The sequence below is a fragment of the Poecile atricapillus genome, chromosome Z, assembly GCF_030490865.1.
Source record: "Poecile atricapillus isolate bPoeAtr1 chromosome Z, bPoeAtr1.hap1, whole genome shotgun sequence".
Classification (NCBI taxonomy): Eukaryota; Metazoa; Chordata; class Aves; order Passeriformes; family Paridae; genus Poecile; species Poecile atricapillus.
Genome location: NC_081289.1, coordinates 24,941,178 through 24,960,495, shown reverse-complemented (window position 1 = coordinate 24,960,495; position 19,318 = coordinate 24,941,178). Strand labels below are relative to the sequence as shown.

Genomic DNA, 19,318 nt, shown 5'->3' with positions numbered 1-19,318 from the left:
GGTAAGAGGAAAATGAGGGAACATTGGTGTAACATAGTGTAACATTGCTAACTGAGATGACAACCAGGTCTTTTGCTGAGGAGAGCTTATTCCCTGGGGACTATTCAGTTTTTCATCCCTCTGTTAGGTCTGCCAACAAAATGGTATTTCTTTTTTTGTAATGCAAGCGCCTGCCTAACAGGCAGTGAACCAAGACTTCCTTGCTTCATTTCCCAAGCTGTGACAAACAGCTCTGAGGTACTTTGAGTTGGTCTCAACATGGAAAATGACTGGTACAGCTATACTGATACAGCTTTTACATACAGACAAACTCATCAAGAATACATATTCTCCTTCCAGAAGGCTGTTCCATGCTAACTGTGCCAGCTTAATTTTTTTATATAGACAAGACCTATATTATATTGCTCTAGTGCTTTTCATGTCCAAATTTATTAGACATGATATCTGCGATTTGTTAGAGTGCCAAATACTGGCACTTCTGTGGCAGAATTTTGCAGCTGCACAGAATAATTTTGTTCCCCAACAGGAAGCAAAATGAGCAAGAACACCTTGTTTTGCTGCTACTGGTGGGAAGAGAGGAGGAGAGAGAGTTTATGGAAGCAGGAGGTAATTTCACACACCAGAACTGGGTCAGGATGTTAGAGCTATTATACCTCTTCTGTTATGGAAAGTGATCCTCAGCTATCACAACGGGTTAGGATATTGGTTTGAAGCCTCTTTTAAAAGCTTGTACTTCCCTAAGTACAATTCTTAAATCAAACTGGGCCATTGGCTTGGTGCTAATGTGGTGGAAACCATTACCTATCACAAGTGACACTTCCTTCAACAGCTTAATTTCGGTGGCTTGTTTTCCATCTGAGCACTCACCAGCCCTGACCTGTTGTTCTCCTGTATGTAGATGAGGCTGCAGCCCAAGGTAGTGGGTGCCTATGGCAACTGCTAGGAACAGCTTTATCAGTATCCTCTCAGTTTTGAGTTCAAGCTTAAGGTGAAATGCTGTTAAATCATCTCCAATTGTCGGCCTTTTCCCCAGGGTCTTTACTCACTTGCTGCATTGGAATATCTGACGGGGCATCGCAGGCTCCAGGCGGATGTGTGCGCTGCCTTCCCTGGGGGGCCGCAAGCTGGTGAGGGGAAACTGAACAGCACTGGTGGCAGCCTCTGAGAACAGGAAGCCTCCCCATTGCTTTTTTTTTCCTCCCTATTTGTTTTCTTTGCCCAGTCCCTTCTGATGTGGGTAGTTTGGCAAGGAAGACCTTCATCCTGAGATGTGAAGGGTGGGTGAGGGCTCACGTGGGGAGGCAGGACAGCAGGTCACCAGGCTTCCTGTTGGAGCTGCCTGCACAGAGGCACTGCTGCTCATTGGTGGTCTCTTGGCAGCAAGCAGCAGGGATCTCAACGGGGTTCATAGGGGGAAACCTGTCCTTTCTCAGCTGAAACTCCTTCACTTATCCTTCACCTATTTCCCTCTTCTCCATTATGTGGATGAAGTGTGAATTTAGGAATATTGCCACAACTTGATTAGCATCTAGGTGGCCCAACACTGATTGGGATATCCACCCAAAAAATCTCTTGATTTAGTACCAACAGACTTGAGATGCTCTTGCCATGAGGCAAATAAAAATGTCATCCTGGAGGAAAATGGTTTGGTCACTTGTTTGTTTTCACTTGTACCATGATAGCACCAACCACAGTCTCTTTAGTGCCCTGCTTGGTCAGTTTTGTAACAAAGACTCCCTGTCTCAAAGTTCAAATCTAAGTAGTCTTCCTGAAAGGTTTTAGTTTTTAATTTCTTTTCCTCCTAGTAACTGTCCATGAAAATAAACCTTTCCATGTGTATGTTATGTGGCTCTGTAACCTGTGAGGTAATGACAGTGGAAGTGTTAAGCTATCCAGGAGCTAGAAAGGAGCACGGTTTGTGTGGTTTTGGGTTGTTTGTTGCTTACACTCGTCATTTGAAAAGTGCATTTAATACAAATTTTTAAACTCAGGAGCAGGGAGAGGTTCTAGAGAGGCTCAAATAAAGTTTTAACACCATACTCTGTGAGTACATTGCCAAGACAAAGATCAGGAAGCTTCTGAGATCCTCCATATAAAATGGAGAGGACCAGGCTTGTTGTTCCTGGTACTTTTGAGGAGTCCCTCTTGGCTTGAAAGCAGTCAACCCAAAATTTGGGATGGGACCAAGCTAATGAGGGAAAACTGCTCTAAGTGCTTTCTTTATGTTTAAAATTAGGTGGATTAGAATAAGTCTGCCAAATCTGCTGTGTCCTGGCTTCTACAGCCTCTCTTCAGGCAAGCAGTGAAACATTTCCACAGTGTCCTAGGCAGGACTGACGGGATATTCTATTACTGACCTAACTGCAGTGTCCCACAGAAAATAATGAGCTTCATTTCTGAGAATGTAGTCTGGGAAAAAATGTCCAATTTATTCAGGAGATGAGAAGCATCTGTGAGGCAGCTGCACACAAAGGGGTTCAAGAGTGTTTAGTGAGAGAGCTGCTGGGATGTTACTGCTTCTCAAAGCTATGGAGAGTTTGGGCCAGTTCAGGTGTGATTATGGAAAGCCATTTAACATTGCAGGAGGAAGGAACTTGAGAAGTCCTTTACCAGATTGCATCAGACGCTACTTAAAACTCTGTACATTCAGAAGGTAAAAACATTTTGAGAGAGTGAAGAGAGTTAAAACAATGTAAACTGTGATATGTGAGAAGGAAAATAAAGAACAGAATGTTAAGCTAAAAACTGAAGGAGGAGTTGGTTACAGATTGAAGTTTAAACAGTTAAGAATGAGTTGGAAAAGCAAGATCCACTGAGACTAATCTGGTGATACATCTCCCTTGAATCCAGAACTGTCCTGATCAGATCTTGCTTGAAGTTATCTTGCTAGATCACTTGAAGCATGAAGAAGTGGTTCCTTGTTTTCTCAAACCCAGACTATATCCTTGAGAAGCTGCAGGAAAGATACAATAAGTGGGATTAAAAAAACAGTTGTAAGACATAAACCACCAAATAGGTTAGCTTGGTTATAAACCAATTCTGAAATTTCACTCTGAACCAAGTCTCTGTGCTTATATTGGCCACATTCCCCCAAATGTCTCCTTTCCTTTGTTTAGCTTATTTCCTAGCAAACCTCTTAAATAATACAGGAAGGATGATGTCTTGCAGTTGACATGAGTCTTGCAAGTAGATCACTCTGGCTGTATATTTATTCCCCTCTTCCCTCATGTCTGCTGCCTTTCTAATTTCTGAATACAAGGCACGGAATCCTTTCCATGCAGAGCCCTGAATACCTTCCATAAACACATCCAGTGAACTCCATGCCAGTGCATGCCTTTCTCATAATCAATAGCAAAAGATAATAAGTAACCACGTGGAAAAAAGTTGTAAGAGAAGAAATAGTTAAGGAGTGCACCTAATTCAGGTACATGGAAAGACTTCCTCGAAGTAAGCTCCTTAAGCCCTATAAACAGCTATTCAAGGGAAGTAACAAATACCTTGCTGATGAATAGTCCGGCCAAAGCTCTGGCGTTGTAAGGCGTTGGCAGGAAATGGGCTTGGATGATGTAATACAAATTCCTTTCATGTTTGGGTCCTCTGATTCAAGCATCATTCTCATCTCTGTTTAAGGGTTAAGGAGTGGGGATGTGAGTCATCCTTGAGAGAGTACCGGGAGACCACTTTTTCTCCTCTGATGACCATATGAGTGTTACTCCATGTCTGTCTTGGAGGTTCCCAAGCCCCTTAGTTCCTTTGGCAGCAGGGACAGCATCTTGTTTAGATTTTCCCTTCTGAATGATTACGCCAGAGTGTAGCATGTGTGTTAGAAGTAGTCTGGATCGGTTGTAGGACTAAAACCAAATGGTGCAGAGAAAACGGCCTGTTGATAGCTACGATATCCTATTGAGGGCATGAAAGCAGCTATTCCAGGTCAGACAGAAGGTCTCTGCCTTCCAGTGTTCTGGCTTTGACAGGGTCTAATAGCAAGTACTTAAAACAGAGGGAGCAGCGCCAAGATTCGGTGATACTTCCCCTCTGCTGTGCTCTTGAAGCAATCCTGTGGCTTTGGGATTTCCTGGCTATAGATTTTTATTCTTTTTTAAAGTCACCTGTGATAGATTTTTTTTTTCTTTATTGAATTTCTCTAAATGGTTTCGGAGCCTGTCTAAACCTTTGGCATCCACAGCATCCTGTGGCAACAAGTCCATGCTTTAGGTGTTTTTTGTGGGGAAAAAGTTCTTCCCTACATCACTAACTTGAAACGGAGGTGCTTTTTAAGCTCTCGGGTGAGTGGGAACTTGGGATCCTCAGTGCACACACATACATATAGATTTTAATTTTTTGTAAACCGCTGTGCAGCTGTTATTTTTAGGTAGCCAAAGGTGCCGCAGCGCGTTGCTGACGGACAAGCCGTGCTCTTGGAAGCCTCGTCTCTGGCCTCTATTGCCGAGCCGTGCTGGCGGGGGTGGCCCGCGGGGCCGGGCGGCGCTGGCGCTGCGCTGCCGGGAGAGGGCAGCCGGCTCACGGCCAGCGCTGCCCGCCCCGCCCCGCCCCGCCCGCGGCCCGGGCCCGCCGCCTCGGGCGGCACGGCACGGCACGGCACGGCACAGCCTGCCGCAGCCACGGACACACGCGGCTCGGCCTCTGCGAGCCATTGGGGCTGTTTCTGGAACGCCTCTTCTGGGCGAGGGAAGTTGTGTTTAGAAGGATGGGGAGAGGGCCCTTTCATGCGACCTGTGCTGGCGTTTGGTGGTGACAAAAGGTTTCCACAAAAATCTTTGATCTGTGAGCAGAAGCAACATCCAGGGTGGGGGTGTAGGAGGAGGAGCGCTCATAATAGATTTGTTTTCAGAGGGGAGCCTAAGTAGGTACTCTGCAGGCTTTCCTGGCCCGAGCTGGTTTCTTCCAGAGGGAAGGCTGCTGCCCAGCACTGCTGCTGCTCAGAGGGCACGGTGGAAGGTGGCCTTCTCCTTTGTGCTGCAGTGGTGGGTTTTCTCCAGTTTCATACACGTCATGAAATCTCACAGCTTTCAAGTGAAAGAAGAGCATGTATGTGAAAAAATACTATTCTCACATCTTAATTTTTTTAAAAGGCGGCTAGAGATCCAGAGAAATTCAATTGGTTGGTGTAGTTACAGAATGTGGAAAGATGCTGAAAAAGATCAGATGCTTATGGTCAGATCCTTTACTACAGGAAATTAAGCCAACAGCAGACATACATTGCTAATTTTTAAGGGCTAATCATGTCAGATCAATTTAGTTTTTTCGTTTGACATGGCAGCAGGCCTGGCAGACAGAGAAAGCTACTGGCTTTGGACATAGTCTCACATGACCTTTACATAAACTAGACAAATGAAAGGTGAAATTAAGAAGGGGCTGAATGCCTCATTGGAAAACCGTATGTGGAGCAATTATGTCCTGCTTTTCTGTGTGTGTGTGTGTGTCTGATCTGGAGTCCTAACATGGTCTGGTTTTGCTGCTCTGCTGTTCTCTACTGCTCATCAAAATTGAGGATCATAAAACAGCGACTTAAAATATGTATGTGCAGGGACTGGCAGTGTTTGGAAGGTAGGATTAGAAGCTGGAAAGATCGCAGTAAATTGCAGAAATGCCCTGAAATCCAACAATGTGAAATTAAACAAAACCAAGCTGTATTAACAAAAGAAACTGTATATGCAATATAAAATGGAGACTAACTGGCTAAGCACTAATACACAAGGAAAGATCTGGGGTAATAGGAGATAACAAACTGAGTATGTGATGCTGGTTTTTGTGGTCTTGAAAATGTGGAATACATTTCCAGGTGTGTCAAGTAACTGCAGAAGACAGTTATTCTTTGCAGCTTAGTACAGCAAGTGGAGCACTGTACCTACTTTAAGCACTTCAGGATGTACGCAGATGAAATCTGGAAAAATTCCAGGAAAGAACAAGAAAAACGAGGCTCAGAGAACCTGACATAGTAGGAAAATACCAACCTTGTTCCTTCCTTTAAAAAAGACAGAGTAGAAAATATGGAGGATGGGGATTGATTATTTACTGTGTCCATTGAAGACAGCTTAATTGGTATCAAGAAAGGCTTAAATGGAATATTGTGGAGTAAACCAACATTTTCTGATTCAATGTAGTGAAATAGTGGAAGGGTAATTTAAGGGATCAGAGTTCCAGTTTCTAGGAGTGTGTAATAACAAGTTAGGCAATTCCTGATGGATGTTTGTCTAAACATGCTCTGTGCCTTCTCTGAGCATGGAGGACCTCTTGTCTCTCCTGCCCTGTATTTGAGTTATTTTGTGACAGTCAAAAGCCAGTTGTTATCACTGACATTATTCTACAGCAACATGACTGCTCTTTCTCTGTTTTTCTTGGGTTTTTTTTGTGTGTGTCTAAATTGTAAGGTAGGAGGTTCCTCTGCTCCTATATGATCTTAAAAGTGCCCAAGATCCTTTCTTTGTGACAGCTGTCTCAGCTCTGTTTCTTCCTGAGCTTGCTTATTACTCAAATGGTGCAGGGTATTCAGCATCTCTGAGTCAGTCCTTCACTCTGTCTCACAGTAATAATATCTACTATGTATGAACCTTGGATTGGTCTGATATTTTGATTTCCCTTTAAGCTCTCTGGTCAGATTTCCATTATAAAAATGTTTAGAAGAGAGATTATTATTAATATTTTTCTTTAATTAACATAAACAAACCCATCCTTACTACCCTACCTGCATGAAGAAAGGACTGAGAGGATTCAGGAGGAGCATTTCCTCGGGCTGGGCAGGGAGCGTGCTTCTGCCTGCCTGCAGCTGAGATCTGCTGTGGGAGGGCAGCCTGTGCTGCCTGAGCCTTACCCCAAGTACAGCAACTGCTTCTGCACCCTGCCTGTGCCGGCTGCGTCAGTGGGACCCCGAGTAAATGAATGGGATTGCTTTCTGTTCTGCTGACTTCTCCTGCATGGTGAGTGAGCAGCTCTGCGTTGGCTGGGGAAGGATGCTGTGTGCAAGCAGCCTACCTCAGTGAGCTGCGCAGATGCTCCTGAGAATACCTGGTGGATGGAAGATGGTTTCATTCTTCTTAGTATTAAGGGAGAGCTATTTCCAGCAGTAGCATAATGTTGCTCAGAGCAGGCATTTACCAGATGGTTTCAGCTCCCCCGAGGTTTTGGATGTGAAAGGGAAGGGGCCAGGAACACACTTTTGATTCATTCCATTAGTAGATTAATCGGCACTGTCCTGGCTTAATAAGTCTCTTAGATTTCCCAGTGGAAATGGCACATGTAATTCTGCCCAGGTCATGCTCTGCACCCCTGTGCTGAAGCTCTCACAGCAAGATGCTGTGCTGCTGCAGGCAACATTTGCAAAGCAAGACTGGGGGGGGGCGGAAGGGGTGGGGGGAAGGGGCAGGTTTTTTCATGGAAGGAGAGGTGAAAAAAATCTTTTTAGTATAAACTGTTAAATAATGCTTGTGGGAATGAAATAGGTTGTGGGAATGTGCTTGAATTCTGTGTTTTGGTGGGGATGTATTTAAAAAAAAAATCTTGCAGTGGTAATTTGATGTTAGGAGGCTTTTTTTGCCCCCCCGTCCATTCTGTATTAATTGCCAGCTAGATTGTGTTTTCCAGGAAGTCTGTGATTAGAGGACAAGGGTGCTCTTCCTGATAAAGGTCAGAGGCTGCTGTCTCCAGAGGCTGTCGATAAAATGATGAGAACTGTCTCATGGATTCTGACTGAAAACCTCAGCAGATGCTGTGCTGCTATTTACTTGCGGCTGAGGGTGAGCAGTCCCCCATAACCTGTCTCTTCCCACCTCTGTTTCCAAAGGCCAGCCAATTGTTGGGGAGTGAATTTAGTTACTGCTGCTGCTGCCCACACAAGAGGTTTGTAGCTCATGGTGTTTTAGGAGGAATCTGTGTTTTTAACTCTTGGTACCTCTGGATTTCAAGAAGCTGCGCTCTGATGTCACAGCAGCACCAAGCTGGCTTGCTGCCAGGCCCAATAAATATTTAGCAATAGGATTGCATCTAATGAGACCCATTGAAATTCCTTTGTAGCTGGTTTTGTTGAGGAGACACTTCAGGTATTATCAGCAAAAACATCTTTGTGTTTTCTAGTCCATTGTTCCTGCTACACCTGGAGAGCATGGGCTACTCTTTCTTACAGGTCAGGAGGACAGCAGCGGCTAACGTTGGCAACAGTTTGATCCTCATCTTTATTTCTAGGGCACCTGTCACCCTGGCTCCTTGCCATGGTCTCTCTAAGCTAAAACAGTGCTGCCCATTTCCAAGTGCTTGGAGAACAACATCTTGTTTTCCAGCCATTTATGGCAGCTAGCTCTGATCCTTTGCAGGGTCTGGAGGAAGACTGACAGGGGCCAAAGGAGTAAATGTCATGAGACTTGAGCTTTCTGTTGAAAGCTGAGATAGAGATATTTTACATCCCGTGGTATATGTAGCCAGATTTAGGCTCCTTGGTATTTCCAGTAGAATGGCATTTCAGAACTGGGAGCTGAACTCTGACAGCAACGTTGTCCCCAGTTGCTGTCAACTTCACCCCAGACAGAGAACTGCTGTTTTGAGCAGCTGTTGCTGCGGAGCAGAGAACAAGAAAAATGATCGTCTCTGAAATAATTTGAAATAGACAGATAGAGCCAGCCATCTGAATTTCACTCAAGAATTAATCTAATCACTGTGTAATATGTTCTTACTGGTTTATCCTACCTAAAGGGCAAATTTAACTACATTAAGCACAATTTGGAGCATTTGATTTCCTTCAGACTTAGACTTCGGATGCAGCTGACTATCTGTGTACGAATTTTGAGGTTTCTGGGTGTCTCTAATCCAGTTTGTAGTGACATTAGCATTAGATAACCATAGCAAGGCCTTTATCTGAAAGGGAACCTGCATTCTTCAGGTCATACAAGGATGAAAAAAGATTGTTCTGGTCACTGTTGCTTTCTGGAAATTTGGGAACAGGGAATAATTTAATATATTGTCGCTTTGTTATCCAAGGGAATAGCTTCTCTAGCAGTTACAATACTTATCAGATGGTGTGGTTACACTTCAGAGCTTATATTTGGGTTCAGATAAAATGGATTCAGATTTATATTTGATTATATATTAGATTTATATATTGATTATATTTGTATTCAGGTAATATTGCATAGGACCTAGGATGCAATAAATGCATATGTTGACGAGCCATAGTTACTTCAAACCATTCATCTCATCTAAACCAAGTATGAGTTGCTACTCATTCAGTTTGTCTTAGAAAGGAATTAGAAGAGTAAGGAGGTTGCAATTAATATCTAATGGAAAAGTCTGATTTTGCCAGGATTTGATCAGAAAATACAACAGAATGGAATTCATAGTACTGTTTGCTTGGTTGTGGGGTTTTTTGTTTGTTTTTTTGTCATGGTTGCCTGTCAGAGAAAGAAGGTGGATGAGCCTTAATGTGAGCTCAGCTGAAGGTGTTTGAAGGTCATAGTATGTGACCCCACAGACTGCAGTGATGCTGAAGGTCAGATAGCTGGTCTGCTCCTACGAGAGGCAAAATCTACCTGATTTAAGTACAATCACTGTCACAAATGCCAGTTTGTTGGGACATCCCATGTTGCAAACTGTGAATGTTTTCAGTACTCGCTGCATGTGAGATCTGTTAAAAGATATATGTAGGTATCTATTTGTATGTCTCTTGGAAGTCCCATATCAAGTATATACACTAAAAAGACTTTGAAGAATGGATTCTCTTTTGTTTATAAAGTGGGTGACAAGTAGTGCAGTTAGTCTTTACAGGTACACACTTTTCTAAATTGTCTTATGCCCATAATTCCCCAAGGGACCAGTCAGATGGAGGGAACTGTTTGCTGCAGCCATGAGAGTAATGGAGTTAGATGGTGGTGGCACAGGTATGGTTAAAGAGCGCTTTGCTCAGAATGAGATCAGAAACAGAATTGCATTTCTGACAACTGACCTTTGCTGATCATTGTGAATTGAAGTTGGGGATATTATATTCTATAACTAAAATTTTCCGGTAGCGTTTCTGTCATCTTGAAATCTTCCTCTGTTTTATATCTATTTATACCTCTTTCCTTATGCTTTATTAATGCCTTTTACATTTGAACAGTCTGCTGTTCCTTTATGTGGCTTGACAACTGCCAATACTCTTGTTGAAATATTTTGGTTTTAGTTCTGCTAATGGCGATTTTGCCTGGGTTTTCTTACTCCCGTTATGTAATGGAAGTAACTGCAGTCCCCGACACGTGTGTTTGGTCTCTTTCCACCCACCCGTACTTATCACAGGTTGATGCTGTGTTCCACTAAAGTCTTTTAGCAGTTTGGTTTTGTTGTTTTTCAGGAGATGTCGTTCAGTGTTTATTGGTGTTACCTCTTCATTAGCTGCAGTCATTCCTTTCTTCTTTGCTGATTATATCCTTGTGCCATTTCCCACGCTAAAGTTGTATTTCAGGCATTCAGCTATTTTGTCTTCATTAGGTACATGAGGCTGCTAGGTAAAGTCATGGATTATTCTTCTTCTTAGAGGGTCAAATGAAAGAATGTTATTTGAATAAAAGAAGAAATACAGCATCTGTGACAATAAGGATAAAAAAAATGGGCAGAATGTAGTATTTGCTAGCTGATTTCTTCCTTCTCATAGGTGTATTTACAGTTTACTACAGTTTACTTTGAGTCTCTCTAAGTTAAAGCAAATGCATTTTATACCCTTAAAAAGGGACATTAAAACCCAGTTTTCAACCCAAGCAATAAAGGATAGAATTTTATTCCTCTCTCTAGCAACTTTACTATCCCAGGATTTGTAAACTGCTTTCTAAGCCGTAGTAAATTAGATCCCAGCAGTACAGGGCCTCTGTAGATAAATATAGAAGCCATTATACCTTGATATAGTCGTATTGCCTAGGAAAATACAACTGTTATTGAAAAGGAATTTGCTCAGGGCAAGAAGGTATCCATTACTTCCTGAATAACTCACTAACATTGTTAACCTTTCTTTGCACAAACAAGCCAGGAGGAGTCCCTTTCTGCAGGATGGTATTATTCTCCATCTGTATTCCCCTTTATCATCAACAGACCTAAACCAAAGTTTCAGCATATTGATAAATGCCTCTGTGGTCCAGGCAAGAGAGCTATGCCCTGTCTTCCCCTTTTCTTACTGTTGCAATATTTTTATCTTCATACCCTTTCTTAATTTCTGGGATGTTGTGGTGCTGATGAATTGCTGATACAGTACAGCCACTTGACATGGTAAACACAGAGACCAAAAAAAAAGGTGTAATTATGCTCCAGCTCAATTGATGAGGTTTTGGAAGCAGTTTCCTTTTTGCTGCCTGAATTCTCACACCTTGAATTGGATGCCAGCGGTTCATCCTTTGGTGTAGCTTCCCTTGCAGACTATGAAGAGAGGAGTAGGAGCTGAGTGGTGTTTTTTTATTTATTTATTTTTTTATTTATGACTTCCTCTTCAGAATCCAAAACCAAAGAAATACCCTATTTAGCACTGACAAGTCTAGGGCACGAAGTAAGGCAATAATCTTTCTGCCCTTTATCAGTTCAACTGGATATTGTACTCCTGATTTGACTCTAAAAATAGACTTTGGTTGAAATCTGATGCTGTGTAATAGCTTTCTGCTACTTTATAGAAAAACCGAAGGGAGAGCAAATTTTTTTCCCTTTATGAAGGTATTAAGGCACTTACTAGCTAACCAGTCTTTAAAAAAGATATATTTAAATACCAGGGTTGGAGCTTACTCTGTTTCTCTCTTACAATGATCTAAATACATTTGTTACATGCCAGTTCAGTGTGGACTTCAGACTAGATCCATGTGTGATACAATGCAGAAGATACAGCCTGAAAATCAAGGCTAGGGTGGCAACACCAGCAGCAGAGAAGCTTTTTCTTCTGTAGATGTTCAGCTTGCTAGATTGTCCTCAAAAGGTATTGGAGAATTGCAGACTTCACTCCTGGTCCACCCATAGTAAGGCTAGGTAGGTAGCCTAGACAAGTATAATTCATGGAAATTCCCACTTGCTCCCCAAACTCATGTTTGCTGTATCCTGGGAGTGGCTGCATAGTCAATCTGTTTCTGCAGATGAATGCCCAAACTGGAGCTGTGAGAATTCCTTACATCTAAATGCTTGCATGCTCTTCAGTGTTTAACTTTGAATTCTCTGGCTTCACAATTTAGTTTTGTTCATGTGGGTGTTCTTGGTTTTAATTTAAAGGTGTATTTTTGGGAACATGTTTTCAGAGAAGTACCTTTCCTAGTTACTGAGCTTTTTTTTCTCTTGAAGAATCGACAATGCCTTCCAGAATAGTGCTCTTGAGCACAGGTGTGAGGAGAGGAAAATCCCAAACAAACTCGAAAAAGCTTTTCTTGGTATCCATTTCTTTTTTTTTTTTTTCCTTATGTACTTGAATGATAAGCCTATGAATTGAGATCTCCTGAAATTTATTTAAGGACTTAAATTTAATTACTGTGATAAGTCAGTAACAGGACAGTTCTTAAAAATTGTTGGGTTTGTTTGCATGTCAGGATGTTTTATTGTTTCAGGTTTTCTGTTTTTTTTTTGGAGGATAAACTAGCCCTTGATAGGTTGTTTTTAAATAAGTAGTCTCTTTTCAAATCCTCTCGCTGGACCATACATGCAGAAGAGAAAACAGGGAATCCAGTCTTCTAGTAATGAAATGGGTTGCTCTATAAAAAGAATGTTGGGTTTTTTTCCTTGTAATATGCCAATGTTTGGCTTATTTGCTTGGCAAAACATCCAGAGGAGTTGTATTTTTCTGGATGATTTATTGTATGCACTTTGTATTCTTGCTTCCTTTCATAAACAGGATAATGCAGAGTGAAGCTTCCTATATTCCTTTTGGATGCTGAGAGGAAATCTACCTTGTGGCTCAGAAATTCTGATAATCAGAGATAATCCAGGATCCTGAGCAGAGGCAGTCTCACAAATGAGCAGTACTCTGCTGCCAGGGTAGTCTCCAGCGGCGCCCAAAGGAGCAAACCAACCTCAAAGAAGATCCTCTTATCTCCATAGGAGCTGCATGTGTGCCCAGGGCTGCCTTCTGTGCCTCTCCCCAGATAGCTTCCAGCCCCATCTCTAATCTTCTTTCAAAAAACCAAAACAAACCCCAAATAAAAATCAACCAATCAAACCAAATAAAGCCCCCCTAACCCTAACCCAAGACACAAGGTATGCCCAAATCCATGACTAGCAGAGGTCTGATTCCCCTGTTGTCTTCCTGGAACCTTCTGCTGGAGTTAGATAAGCCATGGAAAGCAGCCACTGAATTGGAGAAACTTCCCTCTGGGCGCCATAGAGCATGTTGCTGTTCCAGTCTCCAGTCAGACCTTTTGTAGATGGTTCTTGAAGTGTTTGCCATAGTAGGGCAATGATTGAGTCTTCATCCTCAGTCTGAATCTAGCTTCTGCATAAAATGTGGACACTGATTATGGCTTTTGGCTGTGAGGAACTGCTTTCCTTCAGTTTGAAATTAAATTTCCCTCTTCAACCTGCTGCAATCTCATGCCTTCAGCAGTAGTGCTGCTTTCCTGATGCAGTCTTCTGGTATGATGGAGATTGGCCTAACTCAGCAAGCAGCACCAAGGTTTAATAAAAACTGGCTGCAAGAAACACCTGTATTTGTAGTTGCCATTGTGTCACAGTTGTACTTTTGCCCTTATGGCAGGTTTAATGTTAGTGCTGGAGTAAGGGCTTATTAGGGCTCCAAGTGCAGGTGATGCAGTTCATAGCAGACTGCAGACTTTCCCATGTGTCCATATTTAAATATGTTCACAGCTGTAGTACAGCTGAAACCTACTTGTTATCTGGTTGCATCCCTTTTGTTTGCAAGCTCGAGTGACATGAGAGAGCCACAGAGCCGTTTGTTGGGTAGCTGTTGGAACATCTTCCTTAGTTACTGCTGGAATGGAAGGCATTTTGTTATCACAGACTGCAACAGCTGACTTTTCTCCAAATATAGAACAGAAATACGTATTGAATGCTTTGGCTCTTTTTTCAGTATTGGGAATGTTTCTACCTTTTACCCATAGTAGCAGATCAATGCAGTTGCTGGGGTTTCTATTCTTGAGAAGCTTTAAAAACACATTATCGTCTTCCAGCTCTGACTATGGATTTTACCTCCTCTCACTAGGATTCCCTTGTAAATTTTATTTTTTCCCTTTCTAATTTCCTTTCTATTTTCTTCTCGCAGCTTTTCTCTTTTTTTTTTTCACTTGGTAGAATATATACAAATGTTCAAGTGTGGAGATGTGATAGGGAAGCCCAATAAGCAATCTGTCTGTCTAGGAAAAATATGCTACTATACCTCTGGTCCCACTCAAGTGCTAAGTATGTACGTAGGTGCATTAGTTTGGTCTCTATTCTCCTTGCACATATCCAGATGGAATTGTCACAATCATTTTAACTAAGCTACTGCTAATTTATATTTTTACAATTGATTGCTCTTTTCTGTCAAGATGGAATCTAATATGGACTTACTCATTTTCAATGTAACACTTCTTGAACTAAGAAATTGTTTTCTCTAATTTTGCAATCTGGAGGGTGTTCTTTGACACCAGCCCCCCTATGCCTCCCACAAGTGTTGTTGCATTAGAAATTCCAGATGATCAGATGGGATTTTCCCTCTGTTATGAAGAGGTACTCATCTAACCACTCATCCTGTGTGCTATCTAATATGATTTCAGTAGCGTGTAGCAGACACACCAGCTCGTACCCTGTCTTGAGCTTTATCTGCTAGAATGTTAATCCACGAGCATTTGAAATCATATGCCTCTGAGACACAATCAGCTAGAAAGAGATAACGTCTGTTTGAAACTGTGCTGTGCCCATTCCCTGTTTTCCCACTCGGATCTTTCCTAAATAGGCTAGAATTTTCTGTAAATCATTTTCTAAGCATTTGTCGTATTTGAAACTTATATACCAGCAGTGTATTTGAGTTGAGTGTATGCACATAACTGAGTAGTCACAATAATTTTTATATGTAATTAAGGCTTTTGATGCCATAGAGAAACATGTAGGGTTTTTTTTTTCGTTTTTCCCAGTGTCTCATTTTTCCAAATACCTTTATGCAGGATTAAATAGGTGGTTACTTGCTCCCTTTTTTATCTTTCCCCTTTTGTTACTTGTTAGGACCTTCCTTACTTCTCTAACAAGCATTAAAGTCTTTGCAGACTGCTTTCTTCCCCTTTCACTTTGATTTACACAACAGCCTCCCATCAGAGAAGAGGGACCAATGTTTCACTAGGCTACAGCTCTCTGAACTTTTTCTCATAGCTTGGTATATATTAATTTTAAAATCTTTACCTTTCTACTTTTAATCCTTTTTGAGACATGAAAGATCCCTAAGAGATAATGTGTATTTCACACAGCAGCCTTTGCAAGCTCCCTGACACATATCCTGTGAATGACTGTTGTTAGGATTATGGCAAAGCATTTGCAGGGGATCCTAGCTACCTGTGTCAGAAGCCTGTCTTAGTCATGTTTGTCTTTGTTTCTCTGGAATAAGATGCATTGACATAATTGACGTACTGTTGTCCTCTTGCTCCTTAGAGAATATTTTTTGGGTTTTTTAGAAGAAATTTTTCAAAAAGAAATGTCTTGTATGGATACTTTTTACATGCCAGCTAATGTAGTTGAAAAATCGAAAGAAAAGCATATTGAAGACCTAATAATTAAAGTTGTTCCTTCCCCTCCCCCAGCCCCAATTGTATCAGCCAAGCCAAATCTTTTTCTTGCTTGTAATCTGAGGCTAAAATGGCACTGCTACCAGTTCTGCAAGTGTGGATAGTCATGGGCATGCGCTTCACACTCTTCATGTTGATTTGAACCTCTGGGCAGCAGCAGCTCTCTTGAAAAGCAGGGTGGTGGTGCCTCTCGAGTCCACCCACAGCCTCATTTCCTGACCCGTTGGGTCCTCCTGTCACTGCTTGAGAATACTGGGTGTTGAGAAACCTGCTCTTGCAGTTCATCAAACAGTGCTCCTGCTCCAGGACAAAGGTATTACATCACCAGAAGTCTGCTGCTCTCCGTAATCTTCCTGTGTGCCTTCCATGGAGAGGTGGTGGCCTTGTAGCAACTGTGGCAAATAAATTTTGAGGTAGTATTTAGATGATTCAAGGAGGGTTCATGGGTCTTGTTTTGATTTGGAGGTTGTATGTGACCTGCACAATGTGGAACTGCTGGGATGATATGTAACAAGCCTCAGTTGTTGAAACTAATGAATAGGCTTATTCTAAAAGTTTTTATTTTCTTTCCCTGAAGGTGGCCTGAAGGATGAGAGCTTGGGAAAGAAGAGGAAGAATTTTTTTTCTTGTGTTTTTAATTAGGGAAGTTTTTAATAACTCTTCAGCTTAGTTTTGAGGTTCGTCATTTTCAAGTTTTTTATAGGAATACATATCAAGTAGGATTTATTTGGGTTTGCTCACCTGGTCCACATGTTTTCTCACTTTTTCCGCTGCAGACAAGGAACCTCAGCTTTTATTAAAATGACCATAGGATCATTTTTGAATTATGATTCTGGATCAGAAGAAAACCTTGAAAATGCCATCAAGGTTATCTGGTGCAGAAACGTCTGCTTCAGTCTGCAGGCTGGCTGAACTAGTTGCTGCTGATGGTGTGACCCTGCTTCAGAGATGTTAACAAAAGTGTCTAATCGTGATGCAAGTGTCAGCATTGCTGCTGTTTCGCTCCTCTCAGAGCCTCTGAGAACAGGTTTGTGGATCACATGCTTCACTTTTTGGAGACTGTGGTGCATAGGCTTTGGTGCAGTAAGTGATTTTTAGGAACACTGCTTTTCAGCCTCTCAACCTGACCCCTTGTGCAAAAAGGTGCGAGCAGATGGGAGACCTGAGCAATGCCATAATGGAACAGCCCTGTGCAATCCCAGCTTTCTGGAGGAGCTCTTGCTCCTTTCCTTGAGCAGCAGGGCTTGGGTTTTCTGGGCTGGAGAGTTGAGTGTTGCTTGTCTTTCACTATCAGATCCCTATGACTGCTGTATCCTGGTAATGGGAATAAACCTTTTCTCCAGGTTTCTATGTGGGTCTGCAGTGACAGTCACGTATTTATTTCCTTAGAGCCCATCAGCAATCCCATGTGCTCAGGCCTGTTCCTGGGACAGGCCTGCCCTGGGGTGTGTCTGTGGCTTGCTGAAGGTGAGAGGAGCCTGGGGAGTGTGGAGCACATCTGGGGTGTCTGGGCTGGCTGTGACAGGAGACCCTTCCATTTGTCACCCCGTGCAGACAGGGCCTGACTCGTGTAGAGCCTGGATGCATGCTTTGCTCCAAACCTCCTGGACTGCGTTTAAGTAATCTGTAAGTAGAGGCAGCAGAGGTGATATGTGGAATAGCACCATTTCTATATCTTTGGCTGAGATAAAAATATTTCTTCAAAACTCATTTCCAAGGAGACCAGTGCCTCAATGAAAACACTCTTTTTTTTTTTTTTTTTTTTTTCCTTTTAAATTTCTTCCCCCCCCTCCCCGTTTTTGATGAGGCCATATTTAACGTAGCATTTGGAGCCTGGCAAGGGAAGTCAATTCTTCATTTTGAGGCGGGAAGGGAAGGGGGCGAGAAACCCGTTTTCCTAGTTTGGAAGAGCAGTTTAACTGATTAATGAGATGCGAGGTGACACTCATCCTGTGGCATCGGGCACGGGGGATGGGACGAGGATTTGCTCCTGCAGGGAAGGGCTTGCTGGTGCTTGTCGAGGGAACTGGGGCGAGTGTCTCTTGCTCAGCGCTCCTTTCCTGGGGCTGCCGCCCCACCGGCAGAACTTTGCAGTCCTGAAATTGGAGCAGGCTGGGAGCGCAAGGCTGGGAGGGCACTTGCCCCAGTCAGACTTGGGGGGAAGCTGCCTCCGGGCAAGTGGGAACCCGATACACTCTGAGGAACCGGAGCCAGCTGCCGCTTTCCCTTTAGCAATATGCATGTCTGTAGAATACTCATGTGGAGCCACCTGCAAAAGCAGATTAACCCCTTTATCTGTGTCGCTTCCTTTCCCCAGCCCATGCCGACAGTGGTTGTTCTTTCTTCCTGAAGGAGCTCCAGGGCTGGCACATACGCATTTTCTCCTTAGCTTCAGGATCCCCGTAGTTAGGCTCCTTGATGCCTGTCAGTGGTTAATGATTAAATACAGACAGTGAATTGTGACCGAATTTGGGGTGTTGACTAAGGGGGTAGATGAAGACGTGCAGAACCTGCCTGTAGCCCCCTGCGTGGCTCCTGCATCCAATCATCCAGGATGATTCCTGGAGGAGCAATTAGTGGTCGGGGGGGAATGGGTCCTCACCCCCAGTGACCTTGGAGGACAAGGTTTTGCTCTGCTTCATTCACGGCTACAGTTCCCTTTTCTAAAGTAAGCGCTCTCCAGCACTGGGAGCCGGGCTGCATTTATTGCTAACCCCACCCATCCCTGCCTCTTGCAAGAATCTTGTGAGGCCGAGATTGTGTTTTTAGAAGCAGAATGACAGGGAGAAATTCCCTGGAGGCGAATGCAGAGTGTGTGCTGTGCACGCCAGTACAGACACACGGGGCTGGGAACTCCCAGGGAGAGATTAAGTGCGAGAGAAGAGCGCAGAGCAGCCAGAGCTGGAGGAGGGGGGTGGAGGAGGCGAGACGCTTTCTAAGCCTCAAACTGAGCCGTTCGGATTTTTTTTCTTTAAGAAAAAAAACCAAAAAACACCCTCGACCAACCTCGGTGTCGACAGTCTTACTGAAGTGCCTCTTGTGTTGCCGGATCATCTCACTGCTGGGTTTGAAGGACCCAGGCTAACATGATGTACCTCTGGGTGAGTAGGAAGCGTGTGTGAGGGCTTGCACACTTTGCACATATAAGGAATGGAAAGCTGAAGGACTCTGCACTAACGTGAGCGGCCTTCACTGTTGGGCTTAGCTCTCTGCAGCCTCTACTCACTGTGGGCTAGTTTTCCCTTTAAAAAAATATTTTGAGCACGTACTATTAACTGGGTATCAAGCAGGCTTTTCTTGTGGTTATAAGTGCCTCTGGAGAAACAGTTTTGGGCAGGTGCCTTGGAGACAAAATTTTTTGGTATAATGCTGCTCACTGTCTGCCAACTGAGAGACCTGCGTATGTGTGTGTGTATATATATATATATATATTTTTTTTTTTTTTTTAAATGCATAAACCTGTTCCCATGTGCCTCTGCTTTATGGGATTTTTGGAGTCACTGAGAGACATCCCAGGTAGTGAAGGAATGCTGCTGAAAGGGATCTGTAAGTCTCTGAAGGCTAGGAGAAGAGTAGGCAGGGGTTAGATAGTTTGGTAGTTTGGGGCTTTCAGG

The 19,318-nt window shown here is 43.0% G+C and overlaps 1 protein-coding gene across 21 annotated transcripts in view; it reads left to right on the top strand.

Moving 5' to 3' along the window:
* LOC131573783 (RNA binding protein fox-1 homolog 2) overlaps positions 1-19,318 on the top strand; it is a 171,194-nt gene that overhangs the window by 38,482 nt on the left and 113,394 nt on the right. Inside the window, exon 1 of one of the 21 annotated variants that reach the window (XM_058828035.1) lies at positions 18,535-18,805. The exons of the other annotated variants lie outside the window; for them this stretch is intronic. Within the exon in view, the coding sequence (XP_058684018.1) occupies positions 18,791-18,805 (15 nt within the window). The 5' untranslated portion in view covers positions 18,535-18,790. Of the gene's footprint in view, positions 1-18,534; positions 18,806-19,318 lie in introns of those variants that run through there. 21 annotated transcript variants of the gene reach the window in all.